This window comes from Octopus sinensis, linkage group LG8 (genome assembly GCF_006345805.1).
Source record: "Octopus sinensis linkage group LG8, ASM634580v1, whole genome shotgun sequence".
NCBI classification, from domain to species: domain Eukaryota; kingdom Metazoa; phylum Mollusca; class Cephalopoda; order Octopoda; family Octopodidae; genus Octopus; species Octopus sinensis.
In genome coordinates, this window is record NC_043004.1 from 101,878,265 (window position 1) to 101,897,377 (window position 19,113).

General features: G+C 37.3%; 2 protein-coding genes across 2 annotated transcripts in view; one reads left to right on the forward strand and one right to left on the reverse strand.

Moving 5' to 3' along the window:
* LOC115214883 (DBH-like monooxygenase protein 1) overlaps positions 1-19,113 on the reverse strand; it is a 125,610-nt gene that overhangs the window by 82,772 nt on the left and 23,725 nt on the right. The gene's annotated exons all lie outside the window — the stretch shown is intronic.
* LOC115214886 (DBH-like monooxygenase protein 1) overlaps positions 1-19,113 on the forward strand; it is a 41,798-nt gene that overhangs the window by 4,183 nt on the left and 18,502 nt on the right. Inside the window, exons 2-5 of the mRNA XM_036505627.1 lie at positions 574-717; positions 3,620-3,778; positions 6,950-7,033; positions 13,046-13,228. Coding sequence (XP_036361520.1) covers positions 574-717; positions 3,620-3,778; positions 6,950-7,033; positions 13,046-13,228 — 570 coding nt within the window. The remainder of the gene's footprint in view (positions 1-573; positions 718-3,619; positions 3,779-6,949; positions 7,034-13,045; positions 13,229-19,113) is intronic.

Genomic DNA, 19,113 nt, shown 5'->3' on the forward strand with positions numbered 1-19,113 from the left:
ACAGATTGCATTCCCAGAATACAGAATGATACCCTTTAAAGAGCATATTGAGAAATACGCAAAGCAACTACTACCACAATTTTTAATCTTTCCATTTTACCAATGTGCTATTGGAACACCAACACAAATTAGACTAAACAAGGAAACATTATTCATTGAAAAATATAAGCCCAAACTTAACCACTCTAACATTCTTATACAGAGAAACTCACCCCATTAAAAAAAGGCAAGAAATATAAAGCGATTATCTCCCTTACACCGGAAGAAATCACTTATTACCTCCCCTTACCTGGAACTCTTCTTTACACTTCTTAACGAAATCATAACGATGTTTTGAGAAATTTGATATGTTAAACACGAAACCGGTAATTTCTTCAAAAACTATGTCACTGTATGAAAAAAAGTTTATAACATTTTTCTGACATAATGACTCAAATATATATTTTTTAACCTTTTAAAACAAGCCTTCTGTAGTTTTTTTCACTTTTTACTATTTTCTATAAATTCAACCACGTGCTTTCACACACCAACCTTCTCAACTATATATATATATATACATTTGTCTTATTGCAGAACTATTATGGCAATAGTGACGGAAAATTGTCTTTACAATCAATCAGTGAATGGCATCTTATGTACTCCAATGAGTCTAACATGGAAACAACATTGACATTCTCTAGAGAACTTTCTGGGCCAAATATGAAGATGAATATCACAGTAAGTATTTTATTTTATACAAAATTTAGCTAAGATAAACTACTTAATTAAAGACGTAATACGAATTAATGAAATAGATTGAGCAAGTGTTCATATACAAAATGGCGTACGTAACATATTTTACAAGATTTACATTTTTAGCGAGAGGAATATAAAGCAAGCTGCAGTTGTTTGTTGCAAAGAAGAATGGAAATATTTTCAAGTAATTAAGAATTAATTTAAAGCCATTAATTTTATACTTATCAGGAAACATGATCTTTATATTGGAAGGAAGGATGGTGTGATTTGTTTTGAGCTTCCTAGACTACGTCAGCAAAGCATTGTTAGCATGATAGAGCAGGTAGTATTCTTTATTTTTCGCTGTGAGTGACTTATAAGGCAAAAATATGGAAGCCACTGTTTCCGATCACGCTTATAAAAATAACTAATTTTTGTAATTGACTTTTAATTTCTTGAAATTATTTCCTCTTTTCTGTGTTAGACTTTAACGACTCCCATCGTTAAAGGTAATCGTTTACTGTCTCCAGCTGACAGATAAACTTTATTTATTTATCTATTTATTTATGCGTATATCAGTCAAGGAATGAAAACCCGTCTTGATTTATTTATTACGTGTAATATCTTGCTAACTTTGAGTATCATTCAAATTTTGTCAAATCTTGTCAAAATCTTGTAAACAACAATCTACTATGCTTTATTTTTGTTTCATTGTTGATGCACGTTTCCTACGACCTGTATCATATACTGTTTCTCATTCCTGTTTTTGAATATTTTTTAATTGTACGTTGGCAAAACCGGTTAAGCTACGAACAAAATATGTTGTGGTATTTTTCTTACAACTTTTTATGTTCGTGTTTCAATTCCGCCGGATATTAACTTATCTTTTCCTGTCTGGTACCTGTCTAGTACTTTCCTGTCTTGTACCTGTACTAGTACTTGAATTGTTGCAATCGAGTAAACCCACTTTTAAATATATGGCCTTGTGCAAGTGTCATAAGTGTTTATTTAAATTGCAAGGGACTAATAAAAATGGGACTGGATTAGATGAAATCCCTTGCCATATATTGTTACGACTCTGTTAAAATTCCCCTCTAATCGACTTTGCTTTTATCATCCCGCTGTCAATAAAATGAAGCACAGACTTGTTTTATCAAACGTACCTTCCCCAAAATTTATGCCAATTAGGACCCTCTTTGTAGTATTATAGGCCCCGAGCAAATCAGTGCACTAGGCCCTGATGTATATATTTATTGTGAACAAGCCCCTAGACCGGCGAGGCTCGACGGTCAACTCCCCACTGATGCCAACGATAGCAATCTTTATTTTAAACAATTTTTACACGAGGTTTAGCTGTATAGTTTTAGTTTTACCATATTGAAATACAAATATCAAAATTATTCAATAACATTTAAGATCTTAATTATGTTTGTAACTTATAAAGTTTGCAGGTGAATGCGGTAATTCATAGTCAAAGAAACCAATACAAAAAAACTGTATGTTCTACAGAGATATAGCTGCCTATATATGTGTTAGTTGTAAAATATATATACATCGCAAGAGTAGTTAGCAGAAGAAAAGTGAATTAAATAATGTGTAATTGGTTATAATCACACACCTAATTGTTAATTTTCTTTCGTATGTACCGAAATTATGATAATAGTATGTCAATGAGATAATATTGTCATTTCCTCGCCGATTTTTAGTGCACATAATATAAACTGTGTTAATGCTGGCTTTAAATATTATTTTCTATGAAGGCGGAATTTAAAAAAAGAATATGATGTGGGACACTTATTTATTAAATGTATTAATATTTTACGCCTACTCATGTACTATATCATATATCTATTTTGTGATTCTCTCATCATTATTTAAGCAATTACGGTGAAATTCACTTTATGCTGAGAAGGTCTAATTCAGCTAAAACGTGTACAGTGTTATCTTCTGTACTTGCCGAAATTAATGTAATCATTAAGCAAAATATATACTTCACTGCAAAACAATTCGAAATTAGGTTAATATGTTAATATTGACTCATCGTTTCTAGACAAAAAGGCTTAAATCTAATTTCTGTAATTTAATAAATGACAACGAAATCTGGTGGCGTTACAGTTTTCCAAGTTCTTTGTAGTATATGATAAATCTCTCATCAACTTGCATCGGTAATATCAGTGTTTGTCTTATGTCAAGTATTAGATTGCATCTGTAAAGTCTAAGATACGTATTACTTTGAGGAAACGGTCCACAGTTATAAGCCATACCTGCAAAGTAAAATTGATTTGTGCGATACTTTGCAATGCGGTGAAGAATTCAAATATTCCTCTAGATTATATATTCAATAGATTAAAGGCACCCAAAGAATTCTTTGTAAAACCCTTTCGTACGGAAGGATACTTTACGTGGCTGCTTGATTTTAAAATGACCAGGTTTCGTTAACGTAACAAAATATCGACTTTAAAAGATCCAATATTTATTGCTGACTGTAGACAGCTGATTAGAGGAAGTCGAAATAATCAAAAGCGTTCCATTCTCAACCACCTCTGTTTGATTTTAGACCTCAGGTCAGCCCTGATCAGTCAGATTCATAATCAAAGTCAATCCAGTCGGTACCAGTCTAATTTAACTTGGACTGCATTATCCGTCGCGCGCTTCCACTTTGAAGAAATTTTGAAACAATGAGATGAGGAAATTTAGATGCTTTTTCTTCCAGATTGAGCAGACGTCTCATATCGCTCGTGAATATTGTTGCTTTTGATGATAATGGTGCTGATCCTGATGAAATTGGTTTTGAATTTGATGAAGTAGTGAAGGATGATGAGGATGATGATGATCGTGATGACGTGGAAGAGGTAGAAGGGAATAAGAGGATTATGATAAGAGTCTTTCTTCTTTTCTTTTGTAGCAAAATACAATGAGAGTCCTGTGGGGCTACGGTAAGACAGACAATGTAAGTGACAACTTGCAACCGGATGGCGTCAAAAGTCTGTATCTGCTTCAAGAACAGTTGCCTGAGCCAGTAATGCCAAACGATACATTTGCTATACAATTCAGAATGAATGATGTAAGAATTTATATTCCTTTTAATTTGTTTATTTAATTAATCAATTTATTTATTTATTCTTTTATTTCAGAATGAATGAAGTAAGAATTCATAATCCTTTTAATATTTTTAATTCATTCATTCATTTTCTATTTATCTGTTTGTAATCCTTTTTACAATACAAAATCGAAACGTGAATTTGACCAACGTAATGGAGATTAGTAAAGTTGACAGGCTAAATAATAATTAAAAAAATACTATTTAACCTCTTCTCTCTTAGGTGATAAACTTCATCCGTAACATTGCCACCATTAGGTGCCTGGATTCCTTCGGTGAAGTCATCTCTGTTCCTTTCGATCTCGGTCTCCGAAAACTTCATTTCTTCCTCAGGTGCTGACATTTTGCCTCTGATAAAGCTATAAAAACAAAGCGTGATCTACTTTCGAACTCCATAAAAGTCGAACCTACATTTTGATACCTACAGTTTTGAAAAAATACATCTGTCATATATCGATGTCGATTCTAAAATACCAAGGGTCGGAAAAATATTTTTGAGGAAGAAGGCGGCGAGCTGGCAGAGTCGTTAGCACGTCGGGCGAAATGCTTGGCGGTATTCCGTCTGCCGTTACGCTCTGAGATCAAATTCCGCCGAGGTCGACTTTGCCTTTCATCCTTTCGGATAAATAAAGTATCAGTTATGCACTGGGGTCGATATAATCGACATAATACGTTTGTCTGTCCTTGTTTGTCCTCTCTGTGTTTAGCCCCTTGTGGGTCGTAAAGAAATAGGTATTTCGCCTGCCAGTACTTTCTGAGTTCCAATCGGGCATATTCCTGAATTGACCGTTAATAAATAAATATATATATATATATATATATATATATATATATGTGTGTGTGTGTGTGTAATATAATTAGGAGAAATAACCTCTATTAGGTAATTCAATTGATAGTGAAAGTTATTTATATTAAATCATATAGAAAAATTTAAATATATCATGATAAATATTATTCTAAAAATCACTAAATTAAATAAACATTAAATTAACTACGCGCGATTCGTGACTATATCGTTAAATCGATATAAAATCCATAATATTAAAATTAATTCAATTTAAAAATAATCCAATTCAAAAATATAGCCACTATATATATATATTAATAATAACAGAGTAATAAAGATTTTAGAAATTTTTACTACCAGTGACCAAGCGTGTAGAAAAATTAGTCAATACACTATATATTCTTCATATAAATACAGTGTACATTTAAACACAAAAGAGGTATCTGTCATAGGATTCCTGGCACGCTAGAAAGAACAGCCAAAGTCCAAATCACTATTAGGGATAAAACTTCGAATCTCTTACCGGGCGATCTGTGTGTTTATGAGCGGAACACCTAAACTCCACGCGGCTCCGGCAGAAAGTAATGGCGAACTTCTGCTGACTCTTCCGCCACAACTTTCTCTTACTCTTTCCTCCTGCATGTTGCAGCTCACATGCGACGGACCGGCGTCCCGTTCAGGTGGGGTACCTATACGCCTAGGCGACGGGAACCCGGCCCTATGAGCCAGGCATGGCTTGAGAAAGAAAAGACAATATATATATATATAATATATATATATATATATATATATATTATATATATATATAATATATATATATATATATATATTATATATATATATATATAAAACGTACTTGAAAATGGATGCGTGGCATTCGATCGTATAATAATATGAATAACATATGCATATATACATACATATATGTACATACCTACATATATATGTACATATACATACATATATGGGTACAGAACATCAAAATAACGTCATCAAAATGAGAAACGAGAACATAAAAAACAAAAACACAGAAAACGAACTTTTTTTCAAACAACAAAAGAAACAAATAGAGAAACGGAACAGGAAATATAAAGAACATTCCCTCCATCTGTTGTCCCCTGTTTTATCTACTCCTCGTTTCGAAGGTGGGGAATGTTCTTTATGTTCTTTAGTGAGGTTTTTTGGGGTTTTTTTTGAAATTTCACTACCAGTGGCCTAGCATGCCGATTGAAACTGCGCTTGCGCGGTGAATTTGAAAAATTATAATGTATAACGATGAAACACGTATTCTTCGTCTCTTAATTATATGTTAGTGTAATGGCGCGGTCACTGATGAGAAATTTTGTCCTAGTAAATTATTTTATTTGCTAAAAAAAATTTGAAACCTAGGTCTAACCGGAATAAAATAACAGGGTAAAAGTTTTTATTTCTCATTCCTTTTGAAGATTGCTCTTAAATGTGGTTTTGGTCGTTTTGACTACTTCTTCTAGCGTGTAAAAACTGCCTGTTGAAGGCAGTTTTCTTTTGTGTTTAAATGTACACTATTACTTATATATATATATATATATATATATATATATATATATATATATATATATATATATATATATATATACGACAAGCTTCTTTCAGTCTCCGTCTACCAGATCCATCCACAAGACTTTGGTCAGCCCGACGCTTTAGTAGAAGACACTTGCCCAATTTTCCACGCATTGGGCTAAACCCGGAACCATGTGGTTCGAAAGCACGTTTTTCACCACACAGCTTCACCTGCGCCTATATATATATATATATATATATATATAGCGCCTATATATATATATATATATATATATATATATATATATAGGCTGTATGCTAAGAAGCTTACTTCTCAACCACACGGTTCCGGGTTCAGTCCTACTGTGTAGTACCTTAGACAAGTGTCTTCTACTACAGCCTCGGGTCGACAAAAGCCTTGTGGGTGGATCTATTAGACGGATACTGAAAGAAGCCTTTCGTATATATGTGTGTATGTTTGTATTTATGTGTTGGTGTCTTTGTGTCGGTGGTTGCCCTCTCACCATTGCTTGACAGACGATGTTGGTGTGTTTTCGTCTCCGTATCCTAGCTGTTCGGCAAAAGAGAACGATAGAATAATTACTAGACTTACAAAGAATATGTTTTGGGGTCGATTTCTTCGACTAAAAACCCTTTAAGGAGGTGCTCCAGTATAGCCACAGTCAAATGAATCAAATAAAAGCCTAAGAGAATCTATTTTAATCATTACAAAGATCCTAAATTGTTTTCATCATTATTTTATTATAACCATTTATTGCAATTATAACTGTTTTTAAAATTGATTTCAGACTCAAATTCCAAAGTCAAAAACTACTTATTGGTGTAAATCGTTTGAAACACCACAACTTGACGAGCAAGTACATGCTATTGTGGTATGTATTTTGTTTCTTTACCTATTCGATATTTTCATTATAAGTTCCATGTATTTGCTTGCACCTCCTTTCTCTTCTTACAACCCTTCTAAAATGTCAGCTAATGAAGATCTAACATTAATTTGATAAATGCTGAGCACTCGATCATATAGTTAAGATGACTGACAACTTTCATTAACATCACCTCCTTCATATACTGCTGTTCTTTAACCCTAGATCATCACTGAGCCTCCAGGCCCCGTATGAAACACTTTTCAGCCGAAATTAGATCATCTTGTTTTCAACCTAACCCTTTATATAATTAATACTCTATAGAAATGTAGAGTTCTTTTCATGCCGGTGGCCGTTTCCAGCTGGCAATAATCTAGATGCCGAAGGCCGAGGTCCCGTGCTTCATCCTATATTGCAACATGTCAATGAGACGAGCTGCAGGAAGACGAGTCTCATCAAAGACGACCACACCAGTTCACCGGCATTTTCGTCGTCACCGTTACCATTGTACTGTTACCGATGTACTTCAGTAGATGCATCAGACTCAAAGCATACTGGCGTATCATAAGGAAGGGTTTCTGTGACCACCATGGTGTGGGTGCTTGTAGCAGATGGACTTGCTGACTTGCGGCGCCTCTCTCTTCTATATCAAGTGGAAAAGCATGTGCTCCATTCCTAAAAAATGTTCCTTGGGACAAGTTACGACGGTCAGACTGTAGTGCACCATCAACACTTCTATCCTTCCTCTCACCTCATTTGTGAATGAGATTGGCCAACGGACACTCGATCCTCTCCTAGTTCCTTCCCACCTAGAAGTTTACTCTGAACCAGACACTGAACGCTTTCCCTACACCCTCGGTTCAGCGACACAGCCTGTTGATATGCATTTGCCTTTCTAAGCTGTACTGGGTTATGTGCACTCATGTACGTACTTGCTTCTCTTTCAGTATAATTCCGATCGGTTTGTATCCGAAGTGTCAGACACTATAACGGTGATGTCGTCCGCTGATTAAAACAGCTCACCAGTGACCCAGTTCAAGCAGGCAAGATATCCCTCAAACCCCGTCCTCTAATCCGAAACATGCAGGAAGAAGGAGAGGGTACATTTTGCAACAAGTATGGCCTTGACAGAGAAAAAAATTGATACGACCACAAACCGAAGGCATCATCGAAAAGGATAATGCAAAGATCCTATGGGATTTTATGCTTCATTGTTACCATGAGATAGAGAATAGGAAGCCAGATATAGTCTTAATTGAGAAAAAAATATAGCATGCCCAGCTGACGACAAGGTATGCGATAAGGAAGAAAGAAAGACGATAAGTAAGACAGATTCGCTTGGGAGGTTAGGCAGTTGTCGCTAAAAAAGTTGGCAGTAGTACCAATAATTGTCGGAGTCATGGCAACAGTGAGTAAAATCTTGAGAGGAATATGGAACAAACTGGGGCTGCAATAAGTGAGGGGCACTTGCAGAAAACAGCACTGCTTGCAACTACTCGAATACTCCGGAAGGTGCTCGAAAAATAAGAGCTGTTACCTCAGTTCACTAGTAGTGAACAGCTGACATCGTAGTACATCTCTAATGTTAGAAGCTGTGCAAAGAATATGAAATAATAATAATAATAATAATAATAATAATAATAATAATAGCTGCCCAGTCCTGGCTAAGAAGGAATATATTCACAGATACGACAGATTTGGGATATATGGAATAACAACCGAGAAAAAGATGGTATAGGCACACGCCAAAAAGGTCACAGAAAATGGAAAAGCAACCATACTCTGGGATATGCCAATGCTCACAGATAGAGAAAATAAGGCCAATAGGACGGATAGAGTTGTCAGAGAGCACCAAGAAAAACAAATGTACTCTAATTGATGTATCAATACCAACAGATGACAATATTTCTCTAAAAGAAGAGGAGAAGCTTTCAAAATACGAAGACCTTGAAATAGAGGTAACTCCAATGTGGCATCCAAAAACAGAAACAATTCCTATCATCGTAGGCGCATTAGTTATGATAAAAAATATTCACACAAATGCATAAAAAAATACCATGATTGACAAATATATACAAGCATACAAAAATAGCACAACTAGGTATCGCACACATCCTACGTAAAACACTATCAATACAGTAAAGCACATGATAAAAAATAAGACTAATAAATAATAATAATAATAATAATAATGATAATAATAATAATAATAATAATAATAATAATAATAATAATAATATAATAATAATAATAATAATAATAATAATAAGAAGAAGAAGAAGAAGAAGAAGAAGAAGAAGAAGAAGAAGAAGAAGAAGAAGAAGAAGAAGAAGAAGATTTGATTGGATCTGTTGTCAGGCTCGAGGTGGTTCTGAAGACAGCATTGTTGGGTACAGCTTGCATTTTAAGGAGAGTATTGTCTCTGAGTAACACTCAGAGGAGGCACTACTTGAAACCTTTGGTGATTTACAATTATCCGAATCAAACAACAGCAACAACAATAATAATGATAATTCAAGGCTACTGGATCAAACGATTTGGTGAATGTCATGCACGAATAGCAGCACAACTCAACACTTTGTTAAATGCCGACCAAATAACTCCAGAGTGATTGACAATGGGTAGGACAGTGCTGTGCTTGAAAAACATCGAAAAAATACGGTAGACAATTACAGGCAAATGTCCTCCTTGCCGCTTACGTACAAATTATTCACTGGAATAGTCGCAGAGTCAATGTACGAACATCTGTAAAAAAAATGAAGTCCTTCCACATGAGCAGAAGGGGTGCAGGCGTAAGTGCAGAGGTACCAAGGATCAACTCCTAGTAGACATAACACTGCTTAGAGACAGCAAGAGAAAGAAAAGTAATTTAGCCATGTCATGGATCGATTATCGTAAGTTGCACATGATCCCATATTCTTGGATTATGGAATGTATGAACCTATATCAATGTTGAGCGACTGCTTGTAAAACGTATGGCGAGGTGGAGAACGGAACTGGCAGCATATGGAAGAAGTTTAGGGACAATAGAAATCAGGAGAGACATTTTCCAAGGGGACTGCCTGTCCCCACTGTGCATGATACCACTAACTGATTCTGAGGAAAGTAAGAGCCGTCAACAAAAAGTCAACTACTTGTTATTCATGGATGACCTCAAACTTTATGGTAAAGAGGAATCCGAAGTCAGTCCCTCGTTGATACGGTGTATACTTTCAGTGCTGATATCAGAATGAAGTTCGGATTGAAAAAGTGTGATGTCTTAGTCTTGAAGAAAGGCAAAACTAAACGTATGGACGGGCTAGCCATACCGTCGGGTGAAATAATGAAGTCTTCACAATCGCACTTTTCTATGTTTAAACATTTGCATCTAGTATTGAACAGTGAGCTCCTTTCACAGAATGTGAACTGTGGCGATGAAATTTACGTCGGATGTTTTTTTTTTTGTGGGTGGGCGGCAATAAGAAGTTGCTATACTTCTCATGCTCTGCTGTCACTAGTTTTTGTTAAAACTAGATGCATTTTCATTTCGTCCGTCCAATCCCGACATTATTTTACAAAAATTTGTTGAAATCTTCGAAAATAAGCCTCAAAGGATACTCCTTCTACGGGGTCATATTTGGATTCGCTTATGGAATTTGCTACATGGTCAGGCGAAAAGGTATTCTCCGGTTTGGTTATCAACTTCATTAATTTAACATTTGCTGCTGATCAAATCCGTTTCAGCTTTAGTAGGTGAACTGATTGGAAAGAAAGAGAGGAAATTAGGCAGACAGAAGGAGCCATGGTGGAAGCGGAGATTTGAAGTCGATATTCTAACTCTGCATGAAGATCTGAGCCACATAGAAGAGTAGTCCAATGGGCAATGGAAAATGGAAAAGAAAATGCGAGGGCAGATCTTGAGGCGAAGTACGAAATAGAAAAGAAAGAATTCAAAACTGCCGTCGAAACCCTAAAACAACGCATGCGGGCTAAAACATAAAAGGTACAGAGCTACACTGATCGCATATCGCAGTTCCAGCAAAATCGGTTATTCTCAATAACCAGAAGCAGTTTTTTAAGGGCCCTATGAGGAAATACAGAAGATAATACACCTCCTGAAGAAGAAGAAGAAGAATCCTACCAATTTTGGAATAACATCTGGAAGCAGGTGGTTTTCCACAACTCCGATGCTGAGTGGATTCATTCAATGGAAGATATCATTGCACGGGTATCAAAACTGCCAAACTGGAAAACGGCAGGACCAGACGGAATTCAAGGCTATTGGCTTAAGTGGTTTAGGTCAATACACAAGAGAATTGCGTTGCAATTACACAATTTCCTAGACAGCTTTGCAGTTCCAGAGTGGATGGTAGAGAGAAGAACGACATTGTTAATGAAAAATCGGTCAAAGGGCAATGAGGTTGGCAATAACCGACCCATTGCTTGTATTAACAGGTACCCTCGCTGGGAAAATATATACGTTCTTTGCGAAAAGAAATCTGCTGCCAGTAGAACAAAAGGTATGCCGAAAAGGGTCCAAGCGCACCAAGGACCACCTTGTGGTAGACAAGATAATAATGAAGAAATGTAAACGGTACCAAAAAATCTTATGCATGGTCTGGATAGACTTCAAAAAGGCTTACATGTTGCTGCAATCATGGATTTTGGAAACATTCGATATGTGTGGAATAGCTGAGAACGTGTGTGCACTGATTAAGAACAGCATGCCTAGTTGGAAAACGTGTCTCTCCTGTAACAACAAGCACTTACCCGAGGTAACAATCAAAAGAGCTATCTTCCAAGGAGACTCTCTTTCTCTCTTTCTCTTTTACTTGTTTCAGTCATTTGACTGCGGCCATGCTGGAGCACCGCCTTTAATCGAGCAACTCGATCCCGGGACTTATTCTTTTGTAAGCCCAGTACTTATTCTATCGGTCTCTTTTGCCGAACTGCTGGGTAACGGGGACATAAACACACCAGCATCGGTTGTCAAGCAATGCTAGGGGGACAAACACAGACACACATACGCATTTATATATGTATATATACGACAGGCTTCTTTCAGTTTCCGTCTACCAAATCCACTCACAAGGCATTGGTCGGCCCGAGGCTATAGTAGAAGACGCTTGCCCAAGGTGCCATGCAGTGGGACTGAACCCGGAACCATATAGTTGGTAAACAAGCTACTTACCACACAGCCACTCCTGTTCACCTTTGTTATTTGTTATAGCCTTGATCCCACTTTTTGTAGTCCTATGCAAATTGAACGTGTACTATGAGCTGAGAAAGAATGAACCTGGGGGGACTGGTGACCATAAGCATGCTGAGGCACACATGGTATGATTGGATGTACTTTCTTTCCTTTCATGCGGGCAGGGATTAAAATTTTCACTTCTACCGTTTAGGCAGATGTCTGGGTGCTCTTCGTATTATAATGTGTAATGTAGAAATTTATGACTAATTCAGATAATGCAAGTTACGAAAAGAGAAGTTTTCCTTCTAGGAGTGTTCAAAACTAATAGCAACTAAAAAGGTATAACTCCAAGAAGATCCGCTGGACGAAAATTCTGGACAAAATAGAAAATTTAGAGGATGTGCATCTGCATCTGGTCATCAACATAAAATGGTGAAATCAACGGACAAGTTTCGACCTTAAACAATATCAGTTTAATCCATTGAAACTCTTTCTTTTAATTTTGTCTTTTTGTTTGTTTGTGTTTTGTGCCTATATTAGAAATCCTTAGATCGATATTTTCCACGTTCGTTTTTATCGCTTGTCTCAATGGAAAAAGTTTGTCAATGTATTTTTTATTTACTACAAAAGTAAGGCCGTGGAGCAAGATAGGTCGGTTGGCAAGATAGGTCAGTAAAACCTCGAAATACAAACAGAAATATTATTTCAACAAAATAGAGCTGCCTTTATCGTAGAAAAATTTGTATTTTTTAACCAAAAATTCGGATGCGAGAGAACTGGATAGTAAACTTTTGTAAAAATCAATATTAATAAAATTCCTACAAGATTAAAAATTTATTTTCTTTCAGCTTTCTCCTTACATCCAAGAAGGAAATGAAGCTTTTGTTCACCATATCATAGTATATGGCTGTTACAGAAACACTACGAAAGGAATTAATAATGGATATGAAGCAAAATGCTATTCAGAAAATATGCCGATTGACTGGTACTTCTGTAACGAAGTTGTTTTCGGATGGGCAGTTGGAGGCTCGGTAAGTTACATTACAACATAATATTTGTAAAAATCCTTTTGGTACTGTTCCAATTTCTTCGATCAAAGTTGAAATGTCCAAGTGGTTGTGGAGTAGAAAATGTATGCAGCTAGACGAAAGTATGCTGTAGTAACCTTGATAAAATACATAGCAAAGAGTGCATTTGTAGGTCAGTGACTGTAACAGGATGGTGAGTGAATATTTGTCGAGGAGTCGGATAGTCTTCTTTTAAATGAAGTCGGATATCTATAAATCTTTGATAATCAGTTAAATAGAATGCGACTTGATAAAATACTGGCTATGTCTTAAGTTCAATTGTGTAATGATTAAGGCGAAGATACTATAAAAAAAATAAAGGGTATATGTTAGTGAGATGTAAGGAAAAAAATCAAAGTTTTAGGCAGACATTTTCTCCGTTGATATACCTACAATTATATTCTAACACTAACAGCAGTCTTAACAGAACTGCCTGTATCCAAACTGACGCCTATCCCCATAAAACACCACTGGTTTCACAAGACGAATACTAGATATATTTTCTTGAATTTGTGAGTTCTTTAAATAGGTTAATATCCCTTGTTGTTACTCGGGTAACTTTAATGGTGACTTTTCTATATTGTTGATATTGCCCGACAACATTGAAGTGATACGTTACACAAGTGCAGTTTGTAAGTACGACTTTTATCTGGCTAAGGCATTTTGGAGATGTTTGATCCAAGGTAGGTACATGTGCACCGCTGGAGCATTTGTAATGATACAGGAACCATTTACTTGAGGTTTTAAACTTCTTTGGAAAATAGACAAATTTACATTCATTCTGATGATCCAAGGTGTCCTTATATGTTGAAATGAGCTTTCCAAAAATCCATTTTACACTTCAACATTTTTGACACTTTGAGTATATTTCTAACAATGAAAATGCGGATAAATTCGATGCAAATTTCTCATAATAATAATAATAATAATGATAATAATAATAATAAAATTATTGTATACAGTGCTCAGGTGCACAACTTTTCAAAAGTGCCTGTAAAGCATATACAGTAATGTACAAATGTCAGGAAAGTGAACAGTGTATGAGTCAGATACATGCTTGCATGTGTATGGAGGGGAGAAAATCAGGTGTAGTGTCGGCAAATCTCAGGAAGAATGAAAGTTTTGAAGGATGAGGTACTCCGGCAACTAACAAATGATGCCGATAGTTTGTTCCATACTTCAGCAACTCTTAGCGTGAAAAAACTGTTTCCGAGAGTCATGGGAGCTGTGCTGTTTTCTGACTTTGTAAACATGTCCACGGGTGTTAGACAGGTGGAGTTTGAAAAGGTGCTCAGAGTTATTGTTAGTAAGATGGTTAATAATTTTATGGGTGTCTGTCAAGTTTGTTGCCAGACGTCGGAGTTTCAATGTATCTATGCCCAAGGAAGTAAGGCGTTCAGAATATGGCGAATGACTGATGGAGGGTATTCTCTTGGCTGCACGTCGCTGAACGGTTTCCAGACGATTAATATCCTGGGCAAGATAGGGGTTCTAGACCAGTGATGCAAATTCCAGGTGAGGCAACTACATAGCTATATAAAGCCTCAGATAGATAGCCGGAGAGTGGCTCACAAATGACTAGGTAAGTTATGCCAAGACACCCCCAGCCTTCTTGGCAATTTTAGCAATATGTTTTGTCCAATTTAAATCGCTGTCGACAATAATGCCCAGGTCACGTTCACAAGAAAACTTTTTGAGATTAATGTTGTGGAGGGAGTAGGTGGACGCTGGGTTTCTCTTCCCAAAATGCATGGTGGTGCATTTGTCCAAAGACAGCTTGAGTTGCCACCATATGATCCATTGCTGCATTGTGTCCAGGTCTGATTGCAATAAAGATCTATAGTGTACAGGATCTGTCCTCTTTATTTTGAGGTACAGCTTGATGTCATCTGCATATTTCAGATGTTTTAGAGCAAACTTACACATTCATGAGTGTGTGAATGTGTCTTTGTGATGTGTATGTGTGTGTATATCTGCATATGAATTCTAGATAGACAGACTGACAAACACACACACATAGACAGATAGACATACACATAAAAAGACAAATAATAGACTGATAAATAGAGAGAAAGAATGCGAGAGAAAGATTGATATATATATATATAGAGAGAGAGAGGGAGAGAGAGAGAGAAAGAAAGAGAGAGAGAAAGAAAGAGAGAGAGAAGAGAGAGAGAAAGAGAGAGAGAGTAAAATGAAAAGTTGGTTTTGTATTTTTGGTAAATGATAAATGATAACGATTTTTTACTTATACTAAAGAATAATAACAATATTATACACACACACACACACACACACACACACACACACACACACACACACACACACATATATATATATATATATATGTTTATAATTTAGAGAAAAACCTCTCTTAAACAATCCAATAATGAAAGATGTTATTCACACCACATATAGAACATATACTATAAAAACCTTACTATACTATAAAATCAGGAAGAAAACGCAGAGTGGTTATGTTATTCGAAGTGTACAGTATTACACACGCGACTTATCAATCACCTCTCCTACCGACATCGTTTCGATGTCTGGCATCTGCATCAGACGTACAAAGATATGTTCAGGGAAACCGGTCACGAACGCCAGCTTCAACATCCACTCCATCGCTGCTCCAGTAAACCCTGCTAATCTCGCTCTCCTAATCTCGCTCACGTAATTATCTATCTGCTCACTGGTCCGTCCCGAGCTTGCTATAGGCTTTAAAACTTCCATCGGTGCACGCGTCCTTCAGCCGCCCTTCAGTATTTTTCCGCTTTCCCTTGGTCATCCCTCTCCAGGTAGAGATTCAGTGCATTACCCTCTAAATACAACGGCACAAGGTTTGCCACATCTTTTATTTGCTGCAGCTTCGCCACAAATCACACCTTCTTTATCTAGGATACCACATCACCTTCCCCGGTGAACGGTCTCAACACGTCATTTCTGATTCTGATTTTTTGTGGCCATTGCAAACGAAGAACAAGAACAACAAAATTTATTTAAAAATCTAATTCTCGCACGTATCCTCACCACTGGTAACAACATGCTGAAATAGCTTGTAGTTTGAAGGCACGTAAATAAACTTGCTTTTACCTCGACTTGCGATCAGATACCGCTGGCAGATTGATCAATTCTTCACCCGTGTTCACACAACCTCTCTCTGTTTACGATTGGCCTCTGTCATTGCTCGCATCCCCAGGAAAAAACCAAACGCAGGGAAAAGCTTTTCTTCCCACTCGCTGACGTGACATCATCTCTCGTCGCTTCCAATCTTCCTTCAACCATAGAAACACAGAAACAACAACAGGTAAAATAACACACACCAGAACAGACCGGCTATAACCGAGGACGGAGACGAAATAACAAACATAGAAGTAAAATTCACAAAGTCGTTAATTATGAATCAGCGTAAGCGTCTCCTCAGGCTATAAAAAAACAGCTGTAGGAAAGGATAAACAGATAGAACAGAGCCCGACAAGTAATGATGATCACATCAAAATTATAGAAATTCAAATCTAAAGTATGAACGAGAGCAACCAGCGTCCACACGTTGATGGAATGACATCATCAGTCTTTAAGTTTCAATTTTATAACAGGCGAACAGAGAAAGACGGAGAAAAGGAAGAAAAAAAGGAAAAAAGAAGCAGAATATTTAATGAAAATGTTTCGTGTAAATTTGATGATATTCTCCTATCATTTTATTCAATCCTCCAGGGAGTGACGTTAATAAAAGAAATAGCAAACGAAATAGCTAAGATTAACAAGGATAGTCAAATTCTCACGCATAATTTTAGCAAGCACAATACAATAAGTGAGGAATTCCTTTAGTGATTAACTAGCACCGAAATTTCGCTGACATTCCGAAAGTGTTGCATGGAAGTTACCAGCATATGGTGGGAAAATATCTTCGTTTGAAACAGATATTTCCTCACCCACCTATTGTAGCCTTCAGATGGAATAAGAATATAAGAGAATTATTGATCTCTATTTCTGGCTCCATGATAACTAACACTGGAGTATCTGCACGCTGTACCTTGAAAAACAGCTGCAAGAGAAGTAAGCCCTATTTTAGAGCAAATTATTATGCTACATTATTACAGTTATAATACCGTAGCTGTTAAATACTAATCATCGAGCAGGCCCAAACCTTTATTAAAAAAAACTCAAAGAGACTTGCAACATGTGTCAAGTGAATTCCATCAGTATTCATAACAGAAATGTTATGATTTATACAGAGGGTGGGTCATGTAGGGATTCCTATTTGGTGTTCGCAGCAGAATGCACGAAACACAACTTGATTTATATTGGTTTTACAACAGAATAATTAAACAAAACATTTAATGGACACAGATATTACGTCAGGCACAATAACAATAGTTCGACAGAACTTGCTTAAAATTTTGCTTCAAACGGCTGCAATTTTGAAAAAGACTTGAAAGTGCAGATTCTCAGAAAATATTCTGAATCTGCTTCACTTTCACTTCTCAAAATGCATGAGGAGAAATATGTTTGCAGGTTATTAACATCAGACCCTGGAGGAATTAATAAAATGACAGGAGAAAATCATAGAATTTACACACAACTGTTTGATTAACTATTCTTTTTCGTTATTTTTTTTCTTTCCCCCATTTTTCCGTCTTTTTTCTGTCTTTTTCTTTCACCAGTTATAAAATAAAAAATTTAAAGACTGATATTGCCCGCCTGATAGAGGGCAGTGAGTGCCTGGCAGCATTCCAGATGTCAGTTACCCTGTCTGGGTCTCTTCTTGGCCCAGGACTGTAGCTCAGTCAAGATGAGCTGCGGAAAGGCCCGTTTGACAAACGGCGACCACACCTCTTCACCGCTTAAGCAGAATATCTGGAGATGCCGCAGCCTCAGCGCATGTCTACGCATCATTAGCTACGGCATGTCCAGCCCCCCGCGTAGAAGGTGATAGTAGCAGATGGACAGCCTCACCAACGGAACCTGTCCCCTCAACAAGAATTTGAAGAGGAGGCACTCCAGCTTGGTGAGGCGCGAACGGAGGCAAGGCACAACAGTCAGGGGGTTGTAGATGACAGACGCTATATATGCAATCTCCCCCGCCACCTGACCTTTCAGTGACAGCTTCCTCGCAGCCTATTTCCAGTGACACTGGCTACCCTGCTCATCACCATCTGGAGAGCTGGTCCGAACCAAACCCCGAACAACTTTTCTGGTTCATTCGTCCAGCGCCCAACGACGCTGTAGGACAACATGGACTTGCCTCTTCAGCCCACCGACTTATCCGGGTTAAAATTTGCCCCCGTCAACTTTTCATATTCTTCCAATAATATGCCCACCAACTCGATTTCTAAAGTATCCTACAGTATCACGATGATGTCGTCCGCATAATCCGACACAGCCCTTCCACATCCCGGTTTGAGTAGGATGCCCTGCAGCAGCTCCAGCTTCCGCAGTAAAGGCTCAAGAGTCAATAAGTACAGAAGGGAGAAGAGAAGGATCCCTTGATGGACTGATCTGGTAATTTGAAACGGTTCCAAGAGGTGGCCATTAACTTTGACCACCGAGATGTCGCTGTGCATTGCAGCGATTTAGCTTCTGAAGACGGGGCCGAAGACAGTTGCTGAAGACGGGGCGGAAGCTATTTGCATTGATGACAACCTCCAGGTACCGTATGGTCGACCCTGTCGAATGTTTTCGATTGATGAGAGCCCTACCGAATCCAGGTTTACACCCTACCCTTTCTATGATGTATCGCATAAGGTGGAGGTTGTCGTGTATGGACCTGGTTAGGATTGCGCAAGTTTGTGTACCTCCCCAACCAAATCCTCGTTGACAAGCGCCAACCTCTTCGCTAACACCTTGAC